The 16,537-nt window shown below is 41.3% G+C and overlaps 2 protein-coding genes across 3 annotated transcripts in view; one reads left to right on the forward strand and one right to left on the reverse strand.

Annotated features, from left to right (window-relative positions):
• Positions 1 to 16,537, forward strand: part of ANXA1 (annexin A1) — an 897,109-nt gene that overhangs the window by 653,254 nt on the left and 227,318 nt on the right. The gene's annotated exons all lie outside the window — the stretch shown is intronic.
• ALDH1A1 (aldehyde dehydrogenase 1 family member A1) overlaps positions 1 to 16,537 on the reverse strand; it is a 185,590-nt gene that overhangs the window by 32,386 nt on the left and 136,667 nt on the right. Inside the window, exon 3 of one of the 2 annotated variants that reach the window (XM_050760912.1) lies at positions 13,608 to 13,712. The exons of the other annotated variant lie outside the window; for it this stretch is intronic. Within the exon in view, the coding sequence (XP_050616869.1) occupies positions 13,608 to 13,712 (105 nt within the window). The remainder of the gene's footprint in view (positions 1 to 13,607; positions 13,713 to 16,537) is intronic. 2 annotated transcript variants of the gene reach the window in all.

Consider the following 16,537-nt stretch of genomic DNA (forward strand, 5'->3'; position numbering starts at 1 on the left):
GGCCCTATTATTTCATATCATCAATACTTTCTCAAATTCACTCTCTTCTCTCCTCAAACTATCTTGGCTACTATCACCAGGCTAATCTTCTGCAAATAATTTTATCTTATCACTTTGTCTTTCAAATGTTTACAACTGTTCCCTTTTGTCTACAGTCTCCAAGTCAAAGTCCTCTACCTGGTTTTCAAGGCCCAGGATTTTCAGAGCACATCTCACCTATCCAAACTTAGTGTATACATTTTTTGTACTCTGTCTGACCCAACTCCTTCTTACCTTTGTGTCTGTAGTTGTCCTTGCCTAGAATATTCTCCCAGTATACTCCCTTACTTTCAAAATCCTATATATACTTTAAGACCCAGCTCAAATATCAATCTACCTAAAACCCTTGCCAGACTAATCCAGCTTGATGATGGCTACTAGCTAAGAGCGTACTAAGCTCCAGACACTAAGGAAAGTTCTTTAAAGCCTTATAGTTACTCTTTTTATTAAGTATCATGGACCTTGGTTTATAAATGAGTAGACTATGGCTCATGGATATGAAATCTAGCAGACAGTAGAATCAAACTTTGATCCCACATCTGACTACAAAATCTAGTTCTTACATCTCTGCAAGGCTGCCCTAATAATGACCTCCTTTGCAATAATTATATACTGCTATTTGTTTTATAAGCTATAATATTTCTTATAATTCTGGGTCTACAATAGGCAGTAAATAAATTTTCAATAATTTGGTTACCTGTTTTATAAACTCATCATGTTGTACTGATTTTATATATATATATATATATATATATATAAATGCCTTACATAAATTTAACTACATTGGCATTTACATAATAAATAATAAATAATATTCTAATAGATTCCATGATATAACAAAACTTATACATTATTCAAAAACTATTAGACATAAGAGTTATTGTTTTCTTAATTTCAGGACTAGCATTTTTTTTTTTTGTAATTTCAGAACTGGAATTTTCAGGGATATAATTCTTTAATTAAACAGAAAACAATTTGGTGCATTAACTCAGATTTGCCACCATCAATAACACTTTTGCTTATAGCACTGAAAATGCTCCTTTTTTGAAGTAAGGGCCACAAGCTGAATGTAAAAAGACACTTCAAATGATGATGAGATATCAAATGTCTCCTAAAGCATAGTTAAGGAAGGACTGAACTCTTCGATCACTCTCAGATGGTACATTTCCATATTAAATTCATTCAGAGATGGAGAAAATAGTTATCAGACCAGTTTTACTTTTACACCTGTCATAGGCACTTACTTTAATGGACATTTACTTTTATCCCCACCAATTATTTGTTAGGTCATGCCTTAGTATTAAAAGCAGTTTTCAGGATTAGTCAATATAGCCTAAAAGAACCACTGAAGTGAAAAGAAAACAGTTCCCACCCACATCTGTACTTTGCTTTGTAACCTCCATTTGTTCTTGCCCTTCCTCTTTTCTTTATAGTACCATTGAAAGGCGGTATATAGCCCATTATTAGCCCCATTCTACTTATAAATTAAATCCCTAAAACCTCTTGGCTCATTATCTAAAGAGTCAGATACAGAATATTAGGTTTACTGTGACTATGTAATTTACTAGATTTGTACCTTTCACTAAGCAATGTCAGAGTTTACTATACGTTTGTCGGCAAAATTGTGAGAACAGCAATAATTATTTAAAAATAAGTTTTAAACTAATTCTAAAAAAGAATATAAGAGTGCTAGATGTTCAAACAGTGGTTTACCATGAACAGTTTATACCATAAACATTTTAGTTTCAGTGATCAGATGACCAGCCAACTCAATTGGCATTGTGACCTGATTTGAAGCTAGGGTAGATGTTAATAAGCATTCTTGATCTCTTGGGTGAGCAGTCAAGAAGTAATTGGGTAATTGTCAAGAAGCACAGAGCAAATCAGTGGCAAACATTTCTAAGGCTTCCAGTATGATCATCAGCTTTCCCTTACTGTGCTTTAGGAAGGAGGTAAATCCCATAACTTCACTAAGAAAAGTCCTCAGACTGCCTGACAAGGTTTCAACTGGAACTTTAGGCATGGAGATTTGTTTTCCTAATAAAACTAATGCCAGTGGCAAAGGTCAATGTTCAAGGCTCCAGAACTAAAACATCAAGAATATTTTTCGGTTTGTTAGTTGCAAACTGCAAACAGATCTGGCCTCCCTCTTGAACAGAAAGAAAGTACATAGATCTTAAGGGTTCACTCTGTCCTTGCCCTTTATTGTTTTTCTCACCTTCCCAGGCCTGCTAGAGCCACTCAAGCAACTAGAGGAACATTTGAGGTGGTGGTGTGTGGATTTCTTTAAGTCTCTGATAAAAGGCGTTCATTCTTCTTTGAAAGGTGAAGAATAAAGTTCTCTCTTATTTCTGTGAATGGCTTATATTAAGGGCACAGGCTTCTGGGGCTCCTATAGACCTTGCCAGGGATGGTCAGTATTTCTCTGCCCAATTTTGGTTTGGTAGCATTTCAGAGAGGTGCAGAGTGATCACCACAGCACAGTTTCCAATCACTAACTTTCTTAGGTGTCAAAACTCCATGACCCCTGTTAAATGCTAACGCTTGAGAGGAGATACAACTTAACCGCTTAACACTTTAGTTCAGTGGTTCAAAATGCATTCCCCCACCTCCTTCCCAACCAACAACATCAGCATTACCAAAGAATTGATAAGAAATGAACATTTTCAGGTCCCATTCTAAGATTATTGCAATGAAATCTGGGGACAGGTGGGACTCAGCTATCTGTGTTTTAACAAGCCTTCCTGGACATTCTGATGCAGGCTAAATTTTGAGAATGTCTGCCATAGTCAATAGTCAGGTTAGTACTAAATTCCTAAGGTGAGGAATGTGGAATATATGGAAATTCGACGTTTGATGAAAAAGAAAAATATTTCATAGATTTGTAGAATATACTATATCTATAGTACAGTATATCTATCGGATACAGTATAGCATACCTATAGGATATGCTATATCCAGAAACCAAGGATATAAATGAGAGATGTAGTGTTGATCTCTACAAGAAGCATATTGTCTCAGACAAATTAACCTATAGCTGTATAATACAAAGGTTTTAATACAGGCAAATACAATGTCCTATAACCACACAGAAGAGAGTAAGACTGCTTGAGAAGGTTAGAGAAGGCTTTAAAGAAATATAAAACCCTAGCATGACTGAAGTTTTAGGATATGCCTGGCACAATTGAAGAGCTCTATATATTTAACTCCTCAAGAATTTTCTATCTCCTCATTTTACATGAAAAGGAACAGAATCTCAAAGAAAGTTAAGTACAAACATTGCAAATCTATGCTCTTACTATAGATGGTGACTTGAATTAGGTCCTGAGGACTACACTGTGGACATGCACAGAGGCGGTGACTAGCAAGCAATGGTTGGAGAGGGACACTGGGCATGACGAAGTTGAAACTCTTAAGTTGATGGGGGTGGTCTGGGAAAGAGGCCATAGACAAAGGTTGAGTAATATTATAAAGGACCTTTGTTTGTGGACTTTTCCCCAGAGACAGTGAGAAGCAGAATGGAGAATTCATGCTTTGGTGAACTCTTTGGTATAAAGAGAAAATCTGAATCTGAAAGCCAGTGACATTTGTCATCATTCTATTTTGTTTCTACTTCTCAAATTGTTAACCCCTGTGGTTGAACTCTGTACTCCTGTGGCTTAAGACTTCGGTCTTACTTGTTCTCATCCTACTGAAATCTGAACACAGGGCCTCTCCTAAATCCAAAAGGGCCCCCCTCAGGTCTGTCACTATCTTGGAAAAAGTCTGTCTTCATGGCCCAGTACATTGAGATTTGTGATCTTACTTTTGTGATCTCATTTACTGGGGCTAAAGTAATGGAAAAGACTGGGCAGGAGACTGGCAGGAACGTGTGCTTGCTACAAGTAACTGAAACACATTGTCATGAATAATATTATCCTTGGGTGTTGCTGACTTTAATTTCCCAGTAGTCTTTTCCTGCAGCAAATAAATAAATAAATTAAATTAAATTAAATTAAGTAAAATAAAATAAAACATTATCTCTTCACATTACAGAAATTTAAAGCTTGGTAACCCCTGGGCAACTAAAGAACAAAAAAATCATTTCAAATTAGACTTAGAAACACTTACGTGTTCAGATAAAAATTCTGAAGTTTTTTAGATTTCTCACCCAGGAGGAGAATAAAAAGTTTATTTAATATTATGCTATCTTCATTTCTTTTCTTTTCTTTTTTCTTTTTTTCTTTTGAGTCGGAGTTTTGCTCTTGTCACCCAGCTGGAGGGCAGTGGTGCGATCTCGGCTCACTGCAACTTGGCTTACTTAAACCCTCCTGGGTTCAGGTGATTCTCCTACCTCAGCCTCCCAAGTAGCTGAAATTACAGGCATGCGCCACCATGCCCAGCCAATTTTTGTATTTTTAGTAGAGACGGGGTTTCACCATGTTGGCCAGGATGGTCTCAATCTCTTGACCTTGTGATCTGCCCGCTTCAGCCTCCCAAAGTGCTGGGATATCTTACTTTCATAATAAGAAAGAATTTATTATTATTTTTTCAATGGAGCTTCACTCTTTGTTGCCCAGGCTGGAGTGCAAGGGCACTATCTCGGCTCACTGCAGCCTCTGACCCCCAGGTTCAAGCAATTCTCCTGCCTCAGCCTGCCGAGTAGCTGAGATTACAGGAACCCACTGAGAGACAGGACTAGCTGGAATTTCCTAGGCTGACTAAGAATCCCTAAGCCTAGATGGGAAGGTGACCACATCCACCTTTAAACACGAGCTTGCAACTTAACCCACACCCGACCAATCAGAGAGCTCACTAAAATGCTAATTAGGCAAACACAGGAGGTAAAGAAATAGCCAATCATCTATTGCCTGAGAGCACAGCAGGAGGGACAAGGATCAGGATATAAACCCAGGCATTCGAGCCAGCAATGGCAACCTCCCGTTATATAGGGGAATGTTTTCACTCCATTTCACTCTATAAAATCTTGCAACTGCACTCTTCTGGTCCGTGTTTTGTTATGGCTCCAACTGAGCTTTCGCTCGCCGTCCACCACTGCTGTTTGTTGCCATTGCAGACCTGCCTCTGACTTCCATCCCTCCAGATCCAGCAGGGTGTCTGCTGTGCTCCTGATCCAGCGCCCACTCCCGATTGGGCTAAAGGCTTGCCATTGTTCCTGCATGGCTAAGTGCCTGGGTTCATCCTAATCAAGCTGAACACTAGTCACTGGGTTCCATAGTTCTCTTCTGTGACCCATGGCTTCTAATAGAGCTATAACACTCACCGCATGGCCCAAGATTCCATTCCTTGGAATCTGTGAGGCCAAGAACCCCAGGTGAGAGAAAACAAGGCTTGCTGCCATCTTGAAGTGGCCCACCGCCATCTTGAAAGCGGCCCACCACCATCTTGGGAGCTCTGGGAGCAAGGACCCCCAGTAACATTTTGGTGACCACGAAGGGACCTCCAAAGCGATGCGTAATATTGGAGGACATTGGTCTGCCTGGAGCCAGCTTCCACTTTCAGTTTTCTTGGGGAAGCTGAGGGCTGACTAGGCAGAAAGCTGTTGTCCCGAACTCCTGGCAGTAGCCAGTTGAGATCATGGCACAGCCAGAAGTCTCTACTCAACAGTTGCCCATGCATGTGCCCCTACCTTCCCTTCTGACCCATACCTCCTGGGTCCCGACCACGATTTTCTTGAAAGCATAGCCCCCAGATTCTCCTTACCTCTGAATCTACTTCCTCTGATCCCTGCCTCCTAGGTACTAATGGTTCAGACTTTCATTTCCTCTAGCAAGTTGTACCTCGAAAGGGATCTAAGGAAGCTCAAGGCCGCATCCTTAGGCATCTAGGCTATAAACCCAGGGAGTCTTATCCCTGGTGTCCCTCCCGATTTAGGTATACAGCTGTCAACATGGGCAGTTATGTAGGACCCGTTCCCCACCACCCTTGCCAGGGCCCCAAGTTTGTAATGGCTGAGAGAGAAAGACGGAGGGAGAGAGAGAGAGATGGAGGGAGAGAGAGAGATGGAGGGAGTGAGAGAGATGGAGGGAGAGAGAGAGAGAGAGAGACGGAGGGAAAAGGAGAGACTGAGGGAGTGAGGGAGACACGGAGAAAGAGAGAGAGAGATGAGAGAGAAACAAAGAGGGAGTCAAGGAGAAAAAGAAAGAAAAAGATAGAAATAGTAAAAATTGTGCCCTATTCCTTTAAAAGTCAGGTTAATTAAAAACCTGTAATTAATTATTGAAGGTCTTCTCCATGACCCTATAACACTCCGATATTACCTTGTTATCAGTGTAAACAAGGGCATAGCCTGAGAACACTGAGGCCACAGGCAACCGGACAACCAGACAACCGGACAACCGGGATTTTTCCTATCAAAAAATCCTTAACCCAGCAGATTTCCTAACAGGGGATTTAAATCTTAATTACCATACAAAGATCTGACCAGACCTAGGAGGAACTCCCTTCAGGACAGGATGACAGATGGTTCCTCCCAGGTGATTGAGAAGAAAACCCAGTGGGTATTCAGTAATTGATACGGAGAATTTTGTGGAAGCAGTGTTAAAAAAAATTGCCTAATAATCGTTCTCCTCAAATGTACGCACTGTTTGCACTCAGCCAAGCCTTAAAGTACTTACAGAATCAAAAGACTATCTCAATCCCGACTCAAAAGGTTAGCTACACCCTCTCTGAAATGAATTTGCATAAGAACTGCTGTTTATAGGAATGCATCTTGATGGGGCAGCTGGGTTGTTATGAAATACTCAGGAACCCAGTCCAGCTCTAGGACTCACCCCTGAGCGCACAGGCATTATTGGGCACACTGGTAAAGGACGACTAGAATTCAGCCTCCCAGACCTCTTCCTTTGTGGTCAAGAAAGGCGGGAAAACAGGTGCAGGACTGCTACATTGGTGAGCGTAACTAATCCGATAAGCAGAGGCCCATGGGTGGTTCCGCACCCTGGAAAGGAATTCACCCCTGAGTGCAAAGGCAATGTTGGGCATGCTGGTAAAGGACCACTAGAATCCAGCACCCTGGACCCCTTTTTCTGTGGTCAAGAGAGGTGGGAAAACAGGTGCAGGACTGCTACATCAGTGAGCGTAACTAATCTGATAAGCAGAGGTCCATAGGTGGTTACGCACCCTGGAAAGGAATAAGCATTAGGACAACAGAGGATGCTCTAGGACTAATGCTCATTGGAAAATGACTAGGGGTGCTGGCTATGTTCTTTTTTCAGATGGGAAACGTTCTCCCCAAGGCAAAATGCCCCTAAGATGTATTCTGGAGAATTGGGACCAATTTGACCCTCAGACGCTAAGAAATGACTTACATTCTTCTGCAGTACCGCCTGGCCACGATATCCTCTTCAAGGGGGAGAAACCTGGCCTCCTGAAGTATAAAATATACTTCAGGGAAGTATAAATTATAACAGCATCTTACAGCTAGACCTCTTTTGTAGAAAAGAAGGCAAATGGAGTGAAGTGCCATATGTACAAACTTTCTTTTCATTAAGAGACAACTCGTAATTATGTAAAAAGTGTTATTTATGCCCTACAGGAAGCCCTCAGAGTATACCTCCAACCCCGGCGTCCCCTCGACTCCTTCCCCAACTAATAAGGACCCCCCTTCAACCCATTCAGTCCAAAAGGAGATAGACAAAGGGGTAAACAGTGAACCAAAGAATGCCAATATTCCCCGATTATGCCCCCTCCAACAGTGGGAGGAGGAGAATTCGGCCCAGTCAGAGTGCATTTGTTGTTTTCTCTCTCAGACTTAAAGCAAATTAAGATAGACCTAGGTAAATTCTCAGTTAACCCTAATGGCTATATTGATGTTTTACAAGGGTTAGGAAAATCCTTTGATCTGACATAGAAAGATGTAATGTTACTGCTAAATCAGACACTAACCCCAAATGAGAGAAATGCTGCCATCATTGCAGTCCGAGAGTTTGGTGATCTCCGGTATCTCAGTCAGGTCAATGACAGGATGACAACAGAGGAAAGAGAATGATTCCCCACAGGCCAGCAGGCAGTTCCCAGTGCAGAACCTCACTGGGACACAGAATCAGAACATGGAGATTGGTGCCGCAGACATTTGCTAACTTGCGTGCTAGAAGGACTAAGGAAAACTAGGAAGAAGCCTATGAATTACTCAATGATGTCCACTATAACACAGGGAAAGGAAGAAAATCCTACTGCCTTTCTGGAGAGACTAAAGGAAGCATTGAGGAAGCATACCTCCCTGTCACCTGACTCTATTGAAGGCCAACTAATCTTAAAGGATAAGTTTATCACTCAGACATTAGGAAAAAACTTCAAAAGTCTGCCTTAGGCCCAGAGCAAAACTTAGAAACCCTATTGAACTTGGCAACTTTGGTTTTTTATAATAGAGATCAGGAGGAGCGGGTGGAACGGGACAAACGGGATTAAAAAAAAGGTCACCGCTTTAGTCATGGCCCTCAGGCAAGCGGACTTCGGAGCCTCTGGAAAAGGGATAAACTGAGCAAAATCGAAAGCCTAATAGGGCTTGCTTCCAGTGTGGTCAACAAGGATACTTTAGAAAAGATTGTCCAAGTGGAAGTCAGCTGCCCCCTCGTCCACGCCCCTTATGTCAAGGGAATCACTGGAAGGCCCACTGCCCCAGCGGACGAAGGTCCTCTGAGTCAGAAGCCTCAGCAGAAGTGAGGGTGTCCAGGGCAAGTGCCAGTCCATGCCATCACCCTCACTCAGCCCCGGGTATGTTTGACCATTGAGGGCCAGAAGGTTAACTGTCTCCTGGACACTGGAGCAGCCTTTTCAGTCTTACTCTCCTGTCCCGGACAACCATCCTCCAGATCTGTCACTATCTGAGGGGTGTTAGGACAGCCAGTCACTAGATACGTCTCCCAGCCATTAAGTTGTGACTGGGGAACTTTACTCTTTTCACATACTTTTCTAATGATGCCTGAAAGCCCCACTCCCTTGTTAGGGGGAGACATTCTAGCAAAAGCAGGAGCCATTATACACCTGAACATAGGAGAAGGAACACCCGTTTGTTGTCCCCTGCTTGAAGAAGGAATTAATCCTGAAGTCTGGGCAACAGAAGGACAATATGGACGAGCAAAAAATGCCCGTCCTGTTCAAGTTAAACTTAAGGATTCCGCCTCCTTTCCCTACCAAAGGCTGTACCCCCTCAGACCCGAGGCCCAACCAGGACTCCAAAGGATTGTTAAGGACCTAAAAGCCCAAGTCCTAGTAAAACCATGCAATACTCCAATTTTAGGAGTACAGAAACCCAATGGACAGTGGAGATTAGTGCAAGATCTCAGGATTATCAATGAGGCCATTGTCCCTCTATACCCAGCTGTACCTAACCCTTATACTCTACTTTCCCAAATACCGGAGGAAGCAGAGTGGTTTACAGTCCAGGACCTCAAGGATGCCTTTTTCTGCATCTCTGTACATCCTGACTCTCAGTTCTTGTTTGCCTTTGAAGATCCTTCAAACCCAACGTCTCAACTCACCTGGAATGTTTTCCCCCAAGGGTTCAGGGATAGCCCCCATCTATTTGGCCAGGCATTAGCCCAAGACTTGAGCCAGTTCTCATACCTGGACACTCTTGTCCTTCGGTATGTGGATGATTTACTTTTGGCCACCCATTCAGAAACCTTATGCCGTCAGGCCACCCAAGCGCTCTTAAATTTCCTCGCCACCTGTGGCTACAAGGTTTTCCAAACCAAAGGCTCGGCTCCTCTTACAGCAGGTTAAATACTTAGGGCCAAAATTATCCAAAGGCACCAGGGCCCTCAGTGAGGAAAGTATCCAGCCTATACTGGCTTATCCTCATCCCCAAACCCTAAAGCAACTAAGAGGATTCGTTGGCATAACAGGTTTCTGCCGAATATGGATTCCCAGGTACGGCGAAATAGCCAGACCATTATATACACTAATTAAGGAAACTCAGAAAGCCAATACCCATTTAGTAAGATGGATACATGAAGCAGAAGTGGCTTTCCAGGCCCTAAAGAAGGCCCTAACCCAAGCCCTAGTGTTAAGCTTGCCAACAGGGCAAGACTTTTCTTTATATGTCACAGAAAAAAAACAGGAACAGCTCTAGCAGTCCTTACACAGGTTCAAGGGACGAGCTTGCAACCCGTGGCATACCCGAGTAAGGAAATTGATGTAGTGGCAAAGGGTTGGCCTCACTGTTTATGGGTAGTGGCAGCAGTAGCACTCTTAGTATCTGAAGCAGTTAAAATAATACAGGGAAGAGATCTTACTGTGCGGACATCTCATGGTGTGAATGGCATACTCACTGCTAAGGGAGACTTGTGGCTGTCAGACAACTGTTTACTTAAACATCAGGCTCTATTACTTGAAGGGCCAGTGCTGCGACTGCGCACGTGTGCAACTCTTAACCAGCCACATTTCTTCCAGACAATGAAGAAAAGATAGAACATAACTGTCAACAAGTAATTGCTCAAACCTACGCCGCTTGAGGGGACCTTTTAGGGGTTCCCTTGACTGATCCCGACCTCAACTTGTATACTGATGGAAGTTCCTTTGTAGAAAAAGGACTTTGAAAAGCGGGGTATGTAGTGGTCAGTGAAAATGGAATACTTGAAAGTAATCCCCTCACTTCAGGAACTAGTGCTCAACTGGCAGAACTAATAGCCCTCACTCGGGCATAGAATTAGGAGAAGAAAAAAAGGTAAATATATATACAGACTCTAAGTATGCTTACCTAGCCCTCCATGTCCATGCAGCAATATGGAAAGAAAGGGAATTCCTAATTTCTGAGGGAACACCCATCAAACATCAGGAAGCCATTAGGAAATTATTATTGACTGTACAAAAACCTAAAGAGGTGGCAATCTTACACTGCCAGGGTCATCAGAAAGGAAAGGAAAGGGAAATAGAAGGGAACTGCCAAGCAGATATTGAAACCAAAAGAGCCACAAGGCAGGACCCTGCATTAGAAATGCTTATAAAAGGACCCCTAGTCTGAGGTAATCCCCTCTGGGAAACCAAGCCCCAGTACTCAGCAGGAGAAATAGAATAGGGAACCTCATGAAGACATAATTTTCTCCCTTCAGGATGGCTAGCCACTAAAGAAGGGAAAATACTTTTGCCTGAAGCTAACCAATGGAAATTACTTAAAACCCTTCACCAAACCTTTCACTTAGGCATTGGTAGCACCCATCAGATGGCCAAATTATTATTTACTGGACCGGGCCTTTCCAAAACTATCAAGCAGATAGTCGGGGCCTGTAAAGTATTCCAAGGAAATAACCCCCTGCACTGCAGGCCATACATTTCAATCCCTGTATCTTTAACCTCCTTATTAAGTCTGTCTCTTCCAGAATTGAAGCTGTAAAACTACAAATGATTCTTCAAATGGAGCCCCAGATGCAGTCCATGAGTGAGATCTACTGCGGACCCCTAAACTAGCCTGCTAGCCCATGCTCCAATGTTAATGACATCGAAGGCACCCCTCCCAAGGAAATCTCAACTGTACAACCCCTACTATGCCCCAATTCAGCAGGAAGCAGTCAGAGCAGTCGTCAGCCAACCTCCCCAACAGCACTTGTTGAGAGGGGGGGAGTGAGATACAGGACTAGCTGGAATTTCCTAGGCCAACTAAGAATCCCTAAGTCTAGCTGGGAAGGTGACCACATCCACCTTTAAACACAAGCTTGCAACTTAACCCACACCTGACCAATCAGAGAGCTCACTAAAATGCTAATTAGGCAAACACAGGAGGTAAAGAAATAGCCAATCATCTATTGCCTGAGAGCATAGCAGGAGGGACAAGGATCAGGATATAAACCCAGGCATTCGAGCCGGCAATGGCAACTTCCCGTTATATAGGGGAATGTTTTCACTCCATTTCACTTTATTAAATCTTGCAACTGCACTCTTCTGGTCCATGTTTTGTTATGGCTCAAGCTGAGCCTTTGCTCGCCGTCCACCACTGCTGTTTGCCACCATTGCACACCTGCCACTGACTTCCATCCCTCCAGATCCAGCAGGGTGTCCGCTGTGCTCCTGAACCAGCGTGGTGCCCATTGCCACTCCCAATCGGGTTAAAGGCTTGCCAGTGTTCCTGCATGGCTAAGTGCCTGGGTTCGCCCTGATCGAGCTGAACACCAGTCACTGGGTTCCACGGTTCTCTTCCGTGACCCACGGCTTCTAATAGAGCTATAACACTCACCGCATGGCCCAAGATTCCATTCCTTGGAATCTGTGAGGCCAAGAACCCCAGGTCAGAGAACGTGAGACTTGCTGCCCTCTTGGAAGTGGCCCAGCGCCATCTTGGAAGCCGCCTGCCATCGTCTTGGGAGCTCTGGGAGCAAGGCCCCCCCGGTAACACCACCACCACGCCCAGCTAATTTTTATATTTTTAGTAGAGATGGGGTTTCACCATGTTGGTCAGGCTGGTCTCGAACTCCTGACCTCAGGTGATCTGCCCACCTCGGCCTCCCGAAGTGCTGGGATTACAAGCGTGAGCCACTTTACCCGGCCAACCCTCTCTTACTTGCATAATAATCATAAGGTGAAGTAGTAGCCCTGCTAGGCACAGGTTATAGTGTCAGAGGAACAGCATTTTAATATTGATGTCATTATTTATTAGTGATGTCACCTTCAGTAAATTACTCAGCCTTTCTACTCTGCCATTTCATCATTGTTTGTAAAAATGACTCAAAATAGTACCTCCCCTATAGGGTTGCTTTAAGTTTTAAATGAAGACAGCATTTAGAACTTGAGAACAATTTTCACTGAATAAAAATTGGTTTTTGTTGTTGTTTCCATTATTAGCTGGAAAATAACAACCCTTTTCATTTGTTAGTCAATTTAAGTTATTCTACAATTTAATTTTTAAAGGTGTTGAATAATATTAATGCAGTGATTTTTAATAAAATAACTTGGTAATATATTGTTCTAAAAGTTCTATAATAACTTTTAGTTTTATCTAGCAACATAAAAAGAACAATTTCATATGAATAAAGATTTCTCTCATTTTTCCTTTTTTTTTTAGGCTAGAGTGCAGTGGTATGATCTCGGCTCACTGCAACCTCCGCCTCACGGGCTAAAGAGATTCTCCTGCCTCGGCCTCCTGAATAGCTGGGATTAGAGGCATGTGCCACTATGCATGGCTAATTTTTGTATTTTTAGTGGAGTTGATGTTTCCCCATGTTGGCCAGGCTGGTCTCGAACTCTTGACCTCCAAGTGATCCCTCTCACAAAGTGCTGGGATTACAGATGTGAGCCACAGCACCCGGCCGAGGATTTCTCTCCTTTATAACATATGATCAATCCCTTTTTATATAGTCTGTAAAATAAATCTATATACTATTTCAATTGAAAATAAAGGAAAATGATGTGAAAAAAAATCACCATGACACCCAGAAGCACAGGTTTATCATTATTACATAACTACAGAGCATTTTTTTTTTGTAACAAGGACAACTTAGACAATTTTCCTAAGCTGCCCCAGAAACCATATTTTCATGGCATGTCTTTTGGAATTTGCAATGGGGTTCAGGAGCTCAGAATGGCAAAAGAACAAGAAACCTGGCATAAAATGAAACTAGTGTTCAGAAACTCACCTTATCTCCTTCTTCTACCTGGCAGAGCTCCTCCTCAGTTGCAGGATTAAAGACAGGAAATTTCTTGCCACTCACTGAATCATGCCATTCATTGTTTATGAAGATCTGTAGAGATGAAGAGAAAATACATAAAAGGCACATAAATATGCAGCAAATTTTGGAAATTTTCATAAAGTTAAACTAAAGCATTTCACAATGTGTAAATGATGCGCATCTCTTCACCCCCCAAAAGTTTCTGGCTGTTTAAGACATTTTGTGTTCACATGCATACACATGTACTAAAATGAAGTACATCATGCCTTTAAGTTTAAGGTATGCAGTCATTTCAACACTAGAAAATACATACTGGAGAAAACAATCTAGAAAACAATGCTTTTACCTGAAATGGCCATGAATTTGAGGCAAAAAGCAAAGGCTTTTGTGGGCTTGGTCTTTATTAATGATTGCTTCTATTTTCCACTTTAAATTCTGAACATCCTCATTTTGGGCTACTTGTGATTTGGAATTAAAAGAGACTATTTTCTAATCCTTTAATGTTTTAAAGCTAGAAAAAAAAAGAATTTCGCTAAAGCAAAGGATTTTAAAATAGGTTCACTTAGAGAAAATTAGCTAGTCACATTGTTTCATTGGCTTTTTAAAAGCATATGGTTTTATTCTCCTTTTCGAAAGATTACCTGGTAATTTCATTGTCTTTGGACAAAATCAGGAACAAGATTTCTTAATGATAACTATGAGAAAGAGACATGCAACTAACGAAACAGTAAGCATTAAAAAATATGGAATTCTGTCTGTGTGTACTATAAAATAGAAATACTTAAAAGCGTCAGTATGTCATTTGAAACATCTCAGTTTCAAATTTCATATCACTGAATTTGCCTTTTCTTGAGGAGCCAGCTTTGACATTTCTTATTATTTGAAATATGAAAACAATCATAAATACAGTCTTGGATAGTATATAACTTTCTGTTAGACTTATGACAAGATGGACTAGTTTATTTGATTTTGAATCAGAGGTAGCTAACACAGGGAGTAAAGGAAGGTGACATATGTGCTGGATTATAACATATATCCTAATTCAGACATCCCTTCTTACTTGATATTTAAAGATAAGTTATTAATAGTTCAACCCCAAGGGAGAATATGATGAAACACTCCTCCAAGGTTTAAATTAGCTACTATGCTAAATGTAAATTACTTATTTATTAAAAATTCCCCAGAGATCACTAGCATAGCTTAAAATTCTATCAGGGTAATAAAATGTATATTACTATATATCCCTAAATGCCTGAATATAATTCATTCTCTATTCTGTGATTTATTATTTAGACAAAATATACTTCTCTGGTCTCCTTTTTACTTCCATTGGACAATTTGTCACTTTTTAAATAGTCATTTTTAAGTGTCTGCCTTCCATCAAGGACTGTGTACATTTTTCTGGTTTATCTTCGGTGTCCAACACAATCTCAGCCCTCAAGCGATTTTAGCCTCAGTAAAAAATTCTTGAATAACTTAATTGAATCAAAGATCTATAATCGATCAGCTACTCATGGATAAGATCTATAATATTCTGCAAATGAATACTCTATGACACTTGTGATTTCCTACAAAATGGGGAAGAGGATAAGCCGTCTCTTTTGCCCATTCATGCCAATATAATTTTCCATACAAGAAAACAGCATTATTTCCATACAAGAAAATTATCCTGTATAGTAGAAGCGCTCAAAGGAATTGCAGTGCTAGCCTGAAATTGATGGTAAAACACATGGGCATGCCTAAATAAAGGGAAAAGGGGCCCAAAGCTGTTCAGATGAAGAGACTAGATGTGCAAAAATACATATACGGGGGTATGAGAAAGATGGAAGAAGTATCAAGAAACCCTATCACATTACAGAAACAAGATTAATTGAATACAGATGAAGACCATAAAATTCATCATATTCTTTTTTGGTAAAAAACACTAGGCTCTTAGATCAACTTGAGGAAACATAAATTCAGATGAAAGCTCTGATTTGCCCAATGTCTCTTGGAGTGAATCAACACTCTAGCTATCAGAAACACATTTTACAGAATCCCATAATTATTCTTAGAGTGTTTCCATTTATGCCCTTACAGCTTAGTCTCAGTATTTTTCTTCCCAAGGGATGGCTGGAAAAGAACTTAATCAACTTGTCCCAAACTCAGCTCACTGTCATCTCCAGCTTTATGCTGCTCTCACCCCAAAGTTCTAAAGCTTGCTCATGCACACTGTCTCCCAGTCCTCTCTCACACACACTTTCCATCTTCTGTTAATGACACAAAAAATCCCTAGGTACCCTTTTGTATCACTTTGTTCTATACAATTATAAAAAAGGCTTTTCCTGTTTTCTTTGCCCCCTACCTCTGCCTAATTAAATTTTAATTTCACCTTGTCATCATAATCTTCCTCAGATTCTGTCTACAGTCCTCCTCAGAATAGTTTAGTGATCATCTATTGTCAGACTGCTTAACATGCACTGGAGGTGGTTAACGATCTTGTCCCAACATGCTTTTCCAGTCTTTTGCTCTACCATTCCCTCAGTTTACCCTTTGTTCCAACCTCATTCTACTGCCTCAAACTCCATGCCGTTTTTTTGCAGCATACTGCAAAAAACACACTGTTCTTTAGACTAGAGTTCCACTGTTTTCTTCTATTTTTACTTCAAAATCTAGCTTACTATGTCATCTCATGAAGATTTCACTAGTTGCTCCAGTTGAATTTAACCTCCTTTTTCTTCTTTCTAATATAACATATTAGTATCCTACTGATAAATTATTTACATTCTGCTTTGTGTTAATGTCAGATATCTACATATCAGCCCATGAAATTCCAAACAAAAAGCTAAAGATATTGCAATACCTGCAGTAGACTTTTAAATCAGTCTTTCAAAACCTGCATCAGATTTATTCACTTG

Source organism: Macaca thibetana, chromosome 15, assembly GCF_024542745.1.
Source record: "Macaca thibetana thibetana isolate TM-01 chromosome 15, ASM2454274v1, whole genome shotgun sequence".
Lineage (NCBI taxonomy): Eukaryota > Metazoa > Chordata > Mammalia > Primates > Cercopithecidae > Macaca > Macaca thibetana.